General features: G+C 40.3%; 1 protein-coding gene across 5 annotated transcripts in view; it reads right to left on the minus strand.

Moving 5' to 3' along the window:
• Positions 1-2,760: 2,760 nt before the first annotated feature.
• The window catches only part of greb1l (GREB1 like retinoic acid receptor coactivator), a 48,629-nt gene continuing 35,851 nt past the window's right edge, over positions 2,761-15,538 (minus strand). For all 5 annotated transcript variants that reach the window (XM_072364624.1, XM_072364627.1, XM_072364626.1 and 2 more), the window contains exons 19-34: positions 15,401-15,537; positions 14,945-15,287; positions 13,350-13,465; positions 12,817-13,049; positions 11,928-12,490; positions 11,460-11,565; positions 9,863-10,009; positions 9,606-9,745; positions 9,290-9,451; positions 8,908-9,112; positions 8,037-8,199; positions 7,203-7,430; positions 6,978-7,119; positions 6,688-6,888; positions 5,252-5,390; positions 2,761-5,119 (exon numbers count right to left, since the gene is read on the minus strand). In XM_072364624.1, coding sequence (XP_072220725.1) covers positions 4,956-5,119; positions 5,252-5,390; positions 6,688-6,888; positions 6,978-7,119; positions 7,203-7,430; positions 8,037-8,199; positions 8,908-9,112; positions 9,290-9,451; positions 9,606-9,745; positions 9,863-10,009; positions 11,460-11,565; positions 11,928-12,490; positions 12,817-13,049; positions 13,350-13,465; positions 14,945-15,287; positions 15,401-15,537 — 3,189 coding nt within the window. In that variant the 3' untranslated portion in view covers positions 2,761-4,955. The remainder of the gene's footprint in view (positions 5,120-5,251; positions 5,391-6,687; positions 6,889-6,977; positions 7,120-7,202; positions 7,431-8,036; positions 8,200-8,907; positions 9,113-9,289; positions 9,452-9,605; positions 9,746-9,862; positions 10,010-11,459; positions 11,566-11,927; positions 12,491-12,816; positions 13,050-13,349; positions 13,466-14,944; positions 15,288-15,400; position 15,538) is intronic.

Below are 15,538 nucleotides of genomic sequence, written 5' to 3' on the forward strand. Positions count from 1 at the left end.
CTCTTGGTTGCTCATCACAATGATTTGGTGTTAAGTGGCAGCAAGTCCTCTATTATGGATGTTGATATCTCTGCAAATGTGCAATACATAATGATAAGAGTTAAACATTTTTAATCGACAGTCATTTTTGCGCTGAGATTAAAAAAAGCAAATATTGCACAGTATTCAGTATTCACAGTATCCGTGATACAAGAGTTGATGTTAGTCTGACGTTACAGCCAGAATTGTCTGACGACTCGGTAACTCAATTAGACAGAATCTGACAAAATGTTAGCTAAAAACGGAAACTGCAAGTTAAATCATTGCACTGTGGAGAGAAACTATATATGTCAATATATACACAACGTATTAGTGAACCCGTTTTTCAATCTTTTTAAGCATCGCAATTCTCTCCTTTGTCACAAATTGATCTCTTGGGGACATCTAAAATCTTTTGAGATGAATCTTTTTGGGCTTTGTGCACAATCATTTCCAGCCTTTCCCAAAAGAGCAATTATGAGGTGCAGAAATCAGAGTGCCATGCAGTCTTTATTGCCCTCTCTTTCTTATCCTAACCTGACAGGAGCTGGCTGAAAATAGCCACGTGTCATATCACACAAGGGGTTGTAGGTTGATGGAAAATGTGCTCTAATATTACCTCACAGGAGCTGAAATAGTGCTATCCCTGGACCGACAATGCCCCTGTGCCCTAACAGTGCTGCTAGAGCAGATCTTAGCATTCATTATCAGGCCATTTCTCCTTTAGATGGTGAGTGGGCTCATTATGCATCATCACAGATTTGCTATGGATGTGTTGAGATGAGACTAACAACAGGAAAGATGGTGCCTGGAAGTTGAGAGAGGGCCTAGGGTTTGCTCTTATGCTGAATAAGAGGATAAAGTCAGTGGGTGCTGGAGAGTGTGAGTGCATTGCTATTCACAGGCTGAACATAGGGAGGCACATGCATTTTAACAGCACTGCTTCGGCTTTGGGCTATTGCATTAGAAACACATTTGATAGCAAAATACTCAATAGGTAACCTGGAAGCACAACACAGTTATAGAAACATGCCAAAAATCCATTTGAATGAATACTCAACCAGGTTTATACACCCACTTTAAAAAATTTGAACTGTTCTACTGAAAATCCAAAGATAGAAGATATCATATGTTGTTCTGGGGAGATTTTCAAATCATAATAATGCATAAAACTGATCAATGTTAATCGTGATAATGTGAATGTGTAGTGTTTGTCAGCTGGGGGTTTTAAAGACAGTTTGAAGTCAGAAAGTCTCGTGGTAGAGGCTGATTATGGGATTTATTTTATCAGTAAGGACCCAAATGCAGGACATAAAAGGAAAAAAAACAGGGCTTTTAGAAAAACTCAAACCATGTTTTATGAGCAGAGGTCATACTCTGGGAGGCAGGACAGAGGGCACAGGGGGAGTAAATAGACTGGGTGACTAATATGTGAGTTATGAGCAGACTGAACAGAAAGCAAAGCTAGCAAGTTTGCAAGGAGAAAGTATTAGAAATTTTAATGAGAAGTGGCAACAAAACTTTTTCAATCACAACACAGTAGAGGGTCAAACCATTTGACTATGCTATTCTTTGAAAGATGTTGTGAAATATTCCATTACAAAGGATTGGATTGTGATGAATTTAAGGTGTCCTGAAACAGCAATGCAAGGAAAATGTGGAAACCTTCTGTTTGTATCAAGCAAAATGATATAACAAGACAAAATTATGTGTACATGTACCCAGTTGAGGGCTTTTGAGGGAAAAAAATCAAAGGCTGACCTTTTAAGAGTCAATGTAATTAAAATGCTTTCGACAGCTATTTTCCATCCTGTTTGCATCCTTCTAACTAACCAAGTGCAGATCCATAAGATGCACTCTCTACTACGACCTCAACCCTATCTTTTCAGATGGGGGATTTAGTTATTTTCCACTTTGGATCAAAATAATCCTGACAGCCGTGGCTAACCCAAATTGTGATAACAGGAACCACATCTTTTGATAAGTTTGGTGTTGTAGACCTTTAAGCCGTACAGACAAAAAAAAAAACAGGAATCAAGGGAATTGTTCTGTTAGCGTTGTTAAAACCATGTTGTTTGTTTCATCCACAAAATCCTACATATAACCTGTGCAGCTTGTTCCAGGTCCTCTTGGGAAGCTCCGGTGAATAGGCTTTAGTGAAAAGCCTGTGGCAAAGCTATATATACATACATATAACAATCAACTGATTATCCTCTGCTTCTTCTTTCAAATATGTCAGAGGACCTTTGGACTCCAAAACTAGAAAACAAAGTAGATAAATTAATCAAAATATATACGCATATGTATAAATGCCACTTATAGAGGCATTGTGTGGTATGTTCCTTTCAGGATACTTCAGGAATGAGGTGGGGCTTTAAGAGGACCAGCGCAGGCAGCAAAAACACAGCAATACTTATCTTTACACCATTCTACACTGACAAAAAACATGAATATTGCGTTGCATTTCTGCCCGTCAAAACATGCAAATCTTACACCCTTTAAGCAATATATTTTGTTTGCCAGGTGAAACGTGAAATTGGATTCAAAGTAGATGTCTCTGGGTGTGAATCCCATTTGGATGCACAGCTTAAAGTTTGTAAAGGCTCACGGAATAACTCAATAACCAAGTATAAACATTTGTTCGTATTTATCTCCACTCTTATATTCTCATTTACACATTCATGGAAATCCTTGCAAAAATCCAAGCAATGCAAAAACAATGAGAACAAATAAACAAACACGTGGATTTAGTAGTCATTTTATTACATTCATAAATTCTCGACAACAATTGCAGGGCTCTACTGTTATATTATTCACAGCCTACAACCACAATGGTAAACATGAGGTAGATCAACCAGGCACCAAGGCTACCACCGGGCTGCACAAACACACCAAACACATTTCATTTAGGATTGTGAGAGCAAGTTGCATACTAAGTATTAAATTATCAAAGAAGAAAAGCACATTGTTTGGAACAGTGGATGATGACATAAGTGTTTTGATCACCAGTCTTATAATACTTGTACTAGTTCTGGGGGAGCAAATGTTATGCTTATATTTTTCAGCTGGTAACTTGGATAGTGCAAGTTCATATTTCCTACCCCCAATGACATTCAACAGATCTAAGAATCCTCCTTTCGGGTTCCTGTGCAAAGCATTCACGGGTGGTTTAGAAGAGGGAACCCCCCCCCTCCCACACACACACACATCCACCCACCCCCACCCTCTTTAGCATGCAATCAAATATCACACTTCATTATGATTATCAGTCCAAAATGCTTGTCAAATAAATAAGAATCTCTAATGGACCTGATTTTCATTTTCAATACAAATCCAACACAAGAACAGAAAGGGCTACAGACATATGTTTAGAGATACATCTAGGTAGATTCCTCTTGCCTTTGCAACATGAAATGCAGAAAGACAAGACAAAAATATACTGGCAAAAGTTACACAAGACTAAAGAACATCAGTAACCCTCAGTGGTTAAGTGGGTGATGTAATATATTAATAATGTAAACAAAACTTTAAACAGTACAGTAGTCCAAAACCCAATTATTTAATCTAGCTTCACTCAAACAACATTTCTTCTCCTCACAGTTAAAGTCTTCATTCTTATTGGTCTGAAAAATGGGTGACCTGTGACTGTGTGAAATATCATTTAAGGCATATTCTTTGGACAACCCTGTGGAGAAACGCATAAAAACACTTTCAAGTATATGAACTGACCTGGCAAGCTGAAGTTACCTTTTCTTTTTTGGATTACTCTTCACTTAAGAGAGTAAACCAGTTAAAGGTATGCAAATAGCAGCCAAAATCGTCAAAGAACAATCAGTCTTGGAGCCTACAGCAGGAGCTAATATCCCAGGCACAGTCAGTAGCAAGATCATTGGCAGTGAGGGAGCTTGATTATTACATTGTATTCACCAACTTTATAGTATTCAAATCAGCAAATGTGTTTATGCAAAATATTTCTTTTAGAATATGGGTCTATTTTGCTCTGTCTGATTGACATTACACTTTAACAGATTGGTTTTAGAAAATAAAGCGTATCTAAATTGAGGTCAAGATATAGTAACAGACCAACTTCATACATTTGTATTTAAGCCAAAATGCATCTTTAAATTTCAGTCGCTGGGAAAGTAGAACCACACTAACATGGCTTCTTGTGAGGAAGATTATCGATGCCACATAAATATTCAAGAGGCCCAAGAGAAAAGTTTAAATGTGTTACATCAAATAGTCACTCACTGTTCAAATCCCACTGGTATAGGAGCAGAATTTGATACTCTTGATGATGGAAATCTAATACAAACCAACCTCTAAGCTGATTTTTTTTTTTTAATGTGGTGAGATAATGAGCTTCATGGAGTTTCAGAGGCAGAGCGAGTAAGATTGCTCAAGGAAAGCAGGGGGAAAAGACAAAGTGCAGCTGAGTCTTTGGTGCCAACATAAGTTAATACCAAACATACACTGTGAACAGGGAGGAAAAACTTAACGCATTTAAGCGACATCCCTTACATTTCCCTCTTTTGAAACCCTGAGATAAACACGTATGTCCAGGACTGGACACACTAGATTCAAAATTCATGGATACACACATATTTTAAATAGTCCTCTTATCGATTGGAGGGCATCCATTTTGCAGAATATGACAACAACACAAAGTTCAAATTGAGCTTTTTTTTCCCCCCAGTTGTCTTTTTGTCAGTAGAACAATTGATAGTGGGGACAAGTTGAGTGGTAATCAAGAGTTAAAGGGCCCTACTCAGAAACAAAAATTCAATAAACTCAGTGTCATAGTGCAGTGTGGTGGTACACATATAAGAACAGCCACATCTACTGGCCTGGCAATAGTGAGGGTGCTGGATGGCTTGGAATGAGAGCGACCCTTATTTCTAATTGTGTCTCTTCAGTGGCACAGTAGTCTTGAGGGTTCAAACATGGCGGCCAGTCAAAAAGTAGAGGGGCCGATCCTCACTGCAGTTAGCGGTCTGAAACTCGTCCCGCAAGCGGAACTGCCACTCATCCTCCAGCTCCAGCCGGACAATAGTCTGACGCAGCGAACTTCGGTCCTGACAGATCACGCAGAGGGTGGCACCTGTGGATACAATCAGGGTAAAAACATAAGGCCAAGTTAAGGGGATCTCAACCACGTTTGGTGACCAAATTCAAAACAAATGGCATAACGACAGAAGCTCCAACAAAAGCTACTTGGACAAGCATGCATCACCTTTGAGAAAGCGAAACCTCTTGAGGAGTCCAGAGACGACGAAGGAGTCGCAGAGGTAAAGCAGCAGGCCACTGAACACCAGGCCCTGATGGTTCAGGTTGGTGGAGTGTGGACGCGAGTTGATGTAGCACACGGAAATCTGTGACAAAGATGGGACATTTGGTTAATGCCACTCTGGCAAACTAAAGGGAACATGAACCGGTTGTAGTTTAGATTAGATTAGATTAGATTACATTACATTAGACTGACCAAATAACATTTTGAAACTTTCCTTTAGAATATATCCTTACAAGAAAATTTGTATGTTTTGAACAAAAGAAAAAGAAAAAGAAAATACAAAAAAAGTGTCTGTGTATGAAAACAGTGTAATTTACCCAGAGTTTCTGCAGTCACAGATACATTCTATGCACATGAAGTACCGCTCTTTCCTACAGCTAGTTCATTAGCATCAAAATGAGATAAAAGTTTAAACTATTTATTCTATTTCATCATGTTTTCCTCCCCTTTATACTCTCCAACTGTCAGTAGAAGCACGTACATGTGCTAAATAAGCTATTAAAGTGGGCTGTTTGCTTACTTGTCACTTCTATTTTAAATGATTTTCCTTAGAATTTGAGGACTGTGTAAAAAGTTTGCGTTGCCATCCACATCTGATGCAAGATGGCTTGCAACAAGAGGAAACTATAACTTTTTTCAAAAATTAACAGGCTACACTCTCTCATTCATTTACTTGTCCCATTTCATTTTGAGCACCAGTGTTAGCAACATTAATCCCATAAATCTATAATAATTTTGTATCACAATAAAAAGGAGGAGTTATTATGAAAAAAAGTACTGTATAACTGTATGTGCATTTTACAGTTTTTCTACTTTTGAAAATCATTTCATGTAAACTAAAACTGTCTTTGTAATAAAATTTGTCACCAAAATACATATTTTCAAATACATCTCAACTAAGGGCATCAGCAGGTTTCCCACTTGATTTAATTTTGGATACATGAGAAATTCTATAGATAATTTATAATATCTAATCACTGATTGATCAAGTATCTTTTTGCACGTTTTATGGTACAGTCATAATAGCTTTAGATTTGCAATAAGGATTTCAGATTTGCCCTGAGATGAGGTTTTTAAGGGGCTTTGAGCGGCACAGTGCACATGCACAGTATTTGGATTTCACTGTCTGCATGTAAGCAGGTCAGAGTGTTCTAAGCAAAACAGATGGCAAAATCATGTAACATGCCTCTATTTGGATTCAGATTTATTGAATTTTTTTGTAGTACTCAGCAGTTTTTAAGGTACAGCACAGTTCAAAATTCAACATATAAAGGAATGCTTGTCCTCAATTAAAAAACAGCTGTTCACAGTAGCCTCATAGTTCAACCCTCTTGTAAGTTTAGTTAAAGGGATGAGTACAACCTCCTGGGAGATCTTACCTCCGGGCTGAGGTCAAGGTAGCTGTCGACTGACAGAACTGGGTTGTTTCTGTTCTGAACAGCCTTTGGAAACAGCCTGTGACTGCAGCTCTGCAGGAACCTTTCCAGCAGGAACTGGGCCGGGGCATCCAAGAGGGTCTGCTCGCTGTCCGGGGCACAAACATACTGCGATGGGCTGATTGGAGCTGGGTTCTCCAGTTCCTGGAAACACAAGTGAGCAGTTTAGCGCAGGATTATATTTTACATTGAGAGAAAACAACACAAATTGACTATCTGAACAAGACACCCACCACGAGTTTCGGTTTGACCACAAAGTCTTTGTTTCCCCCGACTGGAATGTGTTTTTTCATCAGGCAGAAGTTGTTGAAGCGGCACAACAGCAACCCACTGCTGTTCACCCTTAGATTGAAGTCCACCTCCTCACAGCCATATCTGCACAGGACAGCAATTTTAATTAATGACGACACTGCACACTTGGTGAACGCGCTGGCTGCCACAGTCTTCCACAAACTTACCGATTAAGATCATACTGAACGTTCTGTGTCAGGTCCACATTAAGCATGACAAAGTCGTGGAGGTGACATCGACTGAAGGGGTTACCAGGAGACTTCTGAGCCAGGCTGCTGTTCCACTTGCGGGTACCGCACAGTGCATACAGGGAGATCTTTGGTGTGTTCTCCATGTGCTGCAGCACTGTTTTCAGAGACACATTGGTGAGAGTTGAGCTTCCTTCTGATGTGTCACTAAGAAAGAGAGTAAAGGGAAGACAGGGTTGTGACAACAGTGATACAGGTCTCTAAAATGTACTACACGCACGTTTCCAACTCTGTTACTTGTGAAGTTGGGAAGCTGATTAAAATGTAAATAAAAACAACGTTGAACTGTAAAAAGAAAAACAGTCTAGAGCTACATGCACATGTCTGCATGATTATATGCTATACTTTGCCAGTGATAAATTTAAAAATAACCTAACAGCAAAATTGCTTAGAATTTGGAAATTTCACTGACTGGCCTGTAAACAGTACTATCATTAAAAGAGTCAAAGAATACAGACAAATCTCCATCCACAAAGGACAAGAAAGAGACTTGAAAGAGAGATTGTTTCCAGGGTCTTGAAGACTTTTAATCCCCAATGTTTTCTCAGTACTGTCTGACTGATAGGGTGTTCCATGTTCTTAACCACTTTATGGGGTCATTAGCGCCAGGAAGGTCACTGTGGCCTCTGGTGCCATCATGTGGGTCATTATGATGCGCCCGCATGATGAAATCAAAATAGTTTACATTTACATTTTCCACAACATCCCCAGCTTCTTTTGGAAACAGGGCCGCACCAGATCCGGTCTCACTACCTTGCATCTGCTGACTGGTAGGCGTTCCACAGCACACAGGAGTCGTCCATCATGACAATGAAAGGCCACACATCTTGTCTCTTGACACCTTGCTCCTCCAGTCGGTTTCTCTCCAGCTCCAGGTTATGGTAAGACAGCTCTTTGATCATGAAGCGGGCGGCACCTTCAACAAATAGGAGTGTATTTGTCAATTTGTCATTCATACGCTCATAAATCTGTGTCACCTACAACGTCCTTTAACCACAACAAACTGCTGGAGGAGATAACAATCTGTGCAAATCCATGAAAACCCTACATTTGCACAGTTTGTATATGTATTACAAATTAAAAACTGTACGACCATAGTTTAGAAAAGACTGGATGTCATACAGTGCAATGGTCTGTCCAGAGGATAAACACTGGCAGGGAGCCACACTGATATCAAGGGTCAAAGTAACACGGCAGCCATGGATGCTTAACATAGTCACACCGATTTTACTATGCTATACACCTGATTGGCGACATTGCAAATGATCATATTGTCCTATAGATGTTTATACTCAATGGCTGTCTCACATTGGCTAAAAGAGAAATGCAACCTTTCACCCACTACAAACAAAGTGTACACCATGACTGTCGTAAGTATTGACCTGGGTGGCTCATTCACTGCAATCATTAGCAGATTGATAAGCTGCCAAGAGAAGAAAAAAAGAAAATTGCAAGCTAGCAAACATGGATAAAACAGTCAACACTGAAAAGTGCAAGTGGTCTATGAAGAAGGAAATTCAGACAATGCATTTGTTTGACCTTAAGTATGCACCGGCTGCATTTGGTTGGGGGTCACAGTAACTTAAACCTCAGCTGAGTTCTGTCATGTCAGTAAGCTGCTCACCAACTCCGGCATTATTGAACATCGCTGGTAGGACGAGCAGGATGTGGTTGGGCCAGTACTTCCTATAGTGTGGCATCTCATATTGTTTAACCACCAGAATGTGCAGATGAGCGGTGCCCTCCATGGCATGGTAAAGATTGAGCAGGCCGTGTTCTTGGCGTCCTGTTGTCGGGGTGAAGATTGGACTTTTCAAAAGATTGGGGTCCTACACAGATACAGAAACTCAGTTAAGGCAAATATTGTTTTCACAGATAAAATGTCTGACAAATGTTTTCATTGTGAGCTCAGGCAGGGAGGCGCACGAGCTTTAATTCTACAGGAACATAAGTAAATATACCCAGCGTACAAAAAAAATACGCCCACATGTGCCGAGTAAACTGACCTTACTGGAAACCAGAGGCAGACGTAAGCTCTCCAGGTGACTACCCTGCTGACTGAAAACAAAGTGCTGCTCCTTGGCTTTAGGAATGAAAAACTGGAGCTGGACCTCCTCTCCCAGCATGGATGAGCAGAAGGTGAAAGCATGGAAGGTGCACTCTGAAAGCTGTGATGCACACATGCATGGATTATTACCAAATAGATTCCAACGGAATTCCAAAGAGTAAAAAGTTTTTAAGCTATTAAAAACCAGTATTTTGACAGCAAGCTATTATAGGTCATAGCAGCCACAGAGAGCCTCAGATGTGACTGTAACTCACCTGTGTGGCAGGACCTGCCTCACAGTACTGGTGACATTGTTCACAGTGATGAAAGGCGTTGTGGGCAGCAAACCTACTGAGTCGCATAGACTTCGTCACTCGTTTGACTTGAGTTTGACTCTCTCCTTCTTGCTTAAACTCTGAAAATACATTGAAATAAATGTGTTTAATTAACACTCAAGTTGTATTAACAAGTGCACGTTAAAATGTTAAATTCTGTAATTGTAAGTTGTGTGTTTGCATATATATCTTTTTACCTTTGAAACACTTTGGCATCTTGTCAGAGTAAACAGGGCTGGCCTTCCTGAACTTAGGATCTCTGGGGTTGGGATCAAAGGGCAGTTTCCGCACATCCTCAATGTCAGGCCACTGGGTATTTACTGGAGTTGTAGCCTCGGATGTTTCTGCAGAGTAGAGGATAAAAGGATGAGAACTTGTGTCGGCATTACAGTGATTTCCTCAGCATTTATCCGATGTCTTTAAATATATAGTCTCCCAAAAAGTCAGGAAAGATGTGCAAAATGTAAATAAAAGGATTACACAATGATTTGCCATGTGGTGGTAATACCTGCAGAATATGGAATGACATTGTCTTCCTAAAATAAAGCCTTAATTTAAAAAATCAACAAATCTTGCTCCAAAGGCTGTTATATTTAGTTAAGTATTAATGGTGCCATCACAGATGTGCAAGTTACACAAGCCATGTGCACTAATGCAGCCCCATACTGTCACAGAGGTTAACATTTTAACTGTGCTCAGACAACAAGGTTCACCCCTTCCACTTTAGCCCAGAGGCTCCGTGTTTTACCAAAATGAACGGCAGAGTTGGGTTCATCAGACCACAGGACAGCTGTCCATGTTGCCTCGGTCCATCTTAAATGCGATTTTTTTCCTTTGGGAAAGTGGTAAAGTTTTAACTTGCACTGTATTATTATTAGCATTCCTGAGTACGGCCTATATTAGCTTTTGACTCAGTATCTGTGGGATGGTCTCTTTTTGTTTCAAATCATGTCACTAAAATGTTGCTTAGTAACATTGTTTGTTGTGAGATTTGCCATTATGTTTCTTCTCTCTTTTTCTTTACATAACTTTTCCAGCCCTTTGTTGCACTTGACACAGATCATGTGTATCTGAACATTTTTAATAAACCGCCTGGCCAAAACAAAGTCACGCACTGATATTTTGTTGGACTTTCTTTAGCTTTGATTACAACATATTTTCACTTTGTCATTATTTTGATAAGTAGGGAAGTCAGATAACCTTAAATTTTTTGCTCATAACAATGCTGAAGCTTAACCTGACCAACTTAAGTAACCCCCAGACCATAATAGCGCTGCATCAACAGGCTTGTACAGTAAGCATTAGACATGATGAATGCAGTGCTTCATCAGCTGCTCTTCTTACCCCGATGTGCTCATCACTCTGGAACTTTCTTTCCATTGCTCCAGAGTCCAATATTACTGAAACATTAAAGCCTTTTTTGTTCATTTAGCCTTAATTGTAATTGGTTTTCTTAGGCTTATGTGCATTTTTTCCTCCAAGATGATGGTTCACCACTTCCAGGTTTTAATAATGGGACTGACAGTTCTAAACTGAATTTTAGTAGTTTTAGAAATGTCCTTAGTTGTTTTTGTTTTCAGGTAGGGTTAAATAAGTTGTTGCCAGCTGACATCCATTAATCACTGCAGTTCTTGTCCAGTAGGAGACTCTTACTTTTTACTGAAACAAATCCTGTCAATAAATGATTCGGACATAGAATCCAATTGACTTGCTACACGATTTCTGTTTTTATCTCAATTTTGTCTCAGTGACAACATAAAAGGGGTTGTACAAATCAGCGCCAGTGATCCTCACCGTCTTTCTCATCCTCTTCCTCATCATACACGTCTACCTCCAACAGTCTGATGAGCATCCGAAACAGGATACGCAGAAACTGGAGGTAAGCTCCCGTCTTTCCCACCTAGCAAAAAACAAGAAACAAACAACCCCTGTAGTGCTACGACGACACATATCTGGGTCATATACATAGATTTTCCACAGCTTTGAATTCACAAATGTTCGATAATATTACAACATTTTCTAAACTTACTAAATAGACCACAGATCAAAAACAGTAGGGATAGAAATATAAAATGTCAATATCCTATTCTTAATCAAGTGAATAGCTTCAATAAACTATCAGGTTTACTTTACCCATGTTCATCTTAATTTATCATTCATCTTCTTTCCATTTTTTTCACTTGCGAATACAGTATTTGGATTAACTCAGATGAGATGCTGTTTGTGATGCACTCACTCATAGAGGAACTTATGTTTTGTTACCTGTGGGGGTCCGGTGAGCAGCAGGCGCCGTGGATGTGGCACAGGTGGTGCTTCATAATCAGCATGATGCTGTCTGGCAACGGTCCACTGCCGGTAGTACATGCTCTGCTCTGCCCTCTGCAGGTTGTGAGTGATGAGGGGCCTCAGCGGACTGCTCCAGGCGACATCCGCATGAGGCAGCAGAGAGAAGGAGCTCAGTTGACTCCCCGACTCCCCCGTCAGAAGGCTGTATGCCGCTCGTGACAGGATGACTGTCCGTGGTGACACTCTACAGGACTTAGATCGTCCGCATCGCGTAGACTGGCTGGGCCTCTGCGAGGAGGAGGAAGATGTGGAGGGGGAGGAAGATGACGAGCTACAGTAGAGGGACGTGGGCACATTGGGGGCTTTGGAGGGGTTGGAGGAAAGCTGGCTTCCCAGAGAGTCACACTCCTGCTTGAATCCTTGAGTTAATGTGCCCACGTCTGAGCTGACGGCACCTTCAGGTTGGGAGGTGGAAGTGGAAGGCTTCTGGGAAGAATCGGCGGCATCAGATGAACTGACACCATTCTCAACCAGAGAGCCTGAGTGAGGACACGAAGAGGGTGATATATCAAAAATGAATTTAGCAAATAAAAAGCTAAATAGTATTTATAAGTAGAAAGTTCTCTAAATCACCACATTTGAGCCAATGATGCTGTTTTCCCCTCTAAATTAAGAGCACATTGCCTTTAAATCATGTTCTTTCCAGTCAAAAGGGCAATGCTGTGATTTCTACACACCCACTACCATGTCTATATCTTTAAATTTGAACCAAATTACTTTCCTAGAGCAATTTGAAGGTTAACCTCTTACCCACTCTGGTGTTTGCATCTATAATATAACAGTCCAGTGTTTCAAAGAAACTCACCAGATGTTCTGGTTGCAGCGCTACCGTTGCTCTGTGGTCTTTCCAGTTCATCTCCATCATTCAAACTGGTGGTAGCCTTCTCTCCATCTGATTGCCGGGGAACCGTAGCTGTCTTGGGGTCCTTGACTATGCCCATGGACACATAGGTGCAGGCCAGACCCACCTCCTGCTCCAGGGCTGTGCGAGTCAGGTAGCTGGAGTCTATCAAACGTAGGTCACTGTATTTCAGAGACCTAGAAGAGCACGATTGTGTAGAAAGACATTGTTGATAATCATGTCAAATATTCTTTTGTTCAGATCTTTGTTTATGAAAAATAATTTTGAGACAAAATAAATTGCTCAAATATACTGAAATTAATTTAAATCAGTATCAGAATTATAAGTGGTGCTGATTGACGTAACAGATACACAATTAAAGATGTAAAATCAGTTTTTTTATTAATTAAAGTTAGGCAAAAGAGCTCAAAGAGCAACTGCAGATTAAAGTGGTGGTGAGGTATCTTGACGCTATAGTTATAGTAATGTGGAATTACCTGGGAAAAGTCTCTCCAAGAGGGTCCTTTCCTGTGAGGATGACAATGCAAGGCAGTCCTTCCAGATCCTCATATGTGTGTGGTACCCAGTCTTCATTCTCACAGCCTTGCCATGCCTGCAGTATGACATGACATGTAGTTTTTGTATGATCTTTACCCTTGAGTGCACGTTGGACTGATACTGGAACTTGTTCTACACAGAGTGTGCACTGTTAGCCCGAATTAATTCTATCACTGTAACTTATGTATGTTTTGGTAAACAGTTAAAACAATCAATCAATAAAAAATCATGTAATCGTCCAAGCATTTTCTGACCCAAATGTAGATTTACAAAATGAAGACAAAAATTTATGATAAAGATTTTTTTCTATATCACGGACAAAATTTCTTATTTTAGCTTGTAGTTTAGACCTGAAACCTAGGGTTTTATTTAGAGGCTGGCTTCACGAACCCGCACAACTGCAATCACACCTAGCGATGTCATGACAATGGTAAACAACTTGGCAAGTCAAGCTAAGCACATCTGGTTACATGTTGTTGTGTTAGTTATTGCAAATTTGGCAACTTAATCATAACTTGAGTCAAATGTCTACACAGATTCTGCATATTACTGGTTTCCCTAACTTCTGGTATGGTTCTAAAACGTGCAGACAATGCACTGTATTACTGATTAATAGATTTAGTTTTTTCCCCAGCACATTTATAAGACAAATAGAAAACTGTAATATCAAATAATCATTAAGAGGTTAATGACATATATCTTATAAAAATCAAAACTAAAAGCAACACAGTTGCAGGTGCCATTTTAAACCAAAAAAAAAACGACTTAAAAGAATTATAATGTCACTGCCACGTCACTATTATATAGTAAGAGTAGATCTGACTACGGTTACAACTGTGCTTTCCATTAAGGTGGTGCTTAGATGTAATCTTAAATGTAAGACATTTTGTTAAAAGCTGTGAAGAAGGAAAGAAGTTACAGTTAAAGTTAAAAATTACAAGCAATAAGTCTATCAGTTTCAACATAATCAGCTTCCCAGGTTCAATTCTGAAGCATGGTGGCAGCAGTACAGGTTTCAGGTCCTCCATATTTTCAAAGGGTGAATAAGTCTCATTTACAGAAAACAAGTGAATTCCTTCCGCATAAAAAGTAAATTCCCTGATAATGACATCAGACCTCTCTGTAAAACGTTCGTCAAAACAATAGGATTTTTTTTCTCTTGTGGGTTTGATATTCCCAAAGGACCAGTGTGTGGGATACAGCCACGCCAAGCAATATAAATTGTAGAATGCAGCCAAAGGAAAATCGTTGTTGGCTCCAAAAAAAACTTGAAAAACACAATTTATAAGCCAGTGTTTGGTTTGTTCCCACTTAACTACTGGATAAGTATGACAGGGCAACAAAGGGATTAGGATTAGCATACAAACAAATAGCTCTAAGTTCTAAGATCTTAGTCTATATGACTGAAAAATTATTAAGACTTTTTTTTTTATATACATTACACTTAGATCACCCTAAATGGTACAAACACTCCAGCATTGCAATTGCAGAAAACAGTGAAAAGGAAAGCTCAAGTGACTCATTTTACTCTCACTTTGAGGCGATTGATGAAGGTTCTGGGCAGGTTGATCTCAGACGCTGGACTTCCCAGCAGCACTGCGAAGCACAGCTGGAGTCCCAGCTTGTCCCTCACATCCTCTAATCTCTCTCGAGCCAACATGGCCAGCTGGAGCGAGGGCACACGAACCAGCAGCATGTGGCCACGGCCCTGGGAGCCCTCTTGGTTTGGAGAGTTTATCAGATCCTCCACCATGGCCAGGGTCTCTGGAGTTATGTGGTCCCTCAGGGATGGGGAAGAAGTCAGAGCCATCATGGCCTCAGTGTACTGCTGAATCAGCAGATAGCTGCGGATCACCATGCTGTGAAGGTGGGGATGTCTGAAGTACATGTTGGAAAGTTTGTTAGTTTGACTGACTATCATATTCCTCGATCATGAAAAAAAATCATTCTGACAGGATTACGGCAGCTGTCTCAGAAGTTCAAGACTAACCTCTCCAGCAGAGTGTGAACCATCTTCTCAAATGCATCGTCACAGCGCAGGATGGGGCTGGCCACGCCCCACTGCAGAGAGCTGCTGTAGTCTCCCAGGCCAAAGTAGAGCAAGTCATTGGGACACTGCTCCGTTTGC

This window comes from Leuresthes tenuis, unplaced genomic scaffold (assembly GCF_036924035.1).
Source record: "Leuresthes tenuis unplaced genomic scaffold, fLeuTen1.0.hap1 SCAF_14, whole genome shotgun sequence".
NCBI classification, from domain to species: Eukaryota; Metazoa; Chordata; class Actinopteri; order Atheriniformes; family Atherinopsidae; genus Leuresthes; species Leuresthes tenuis.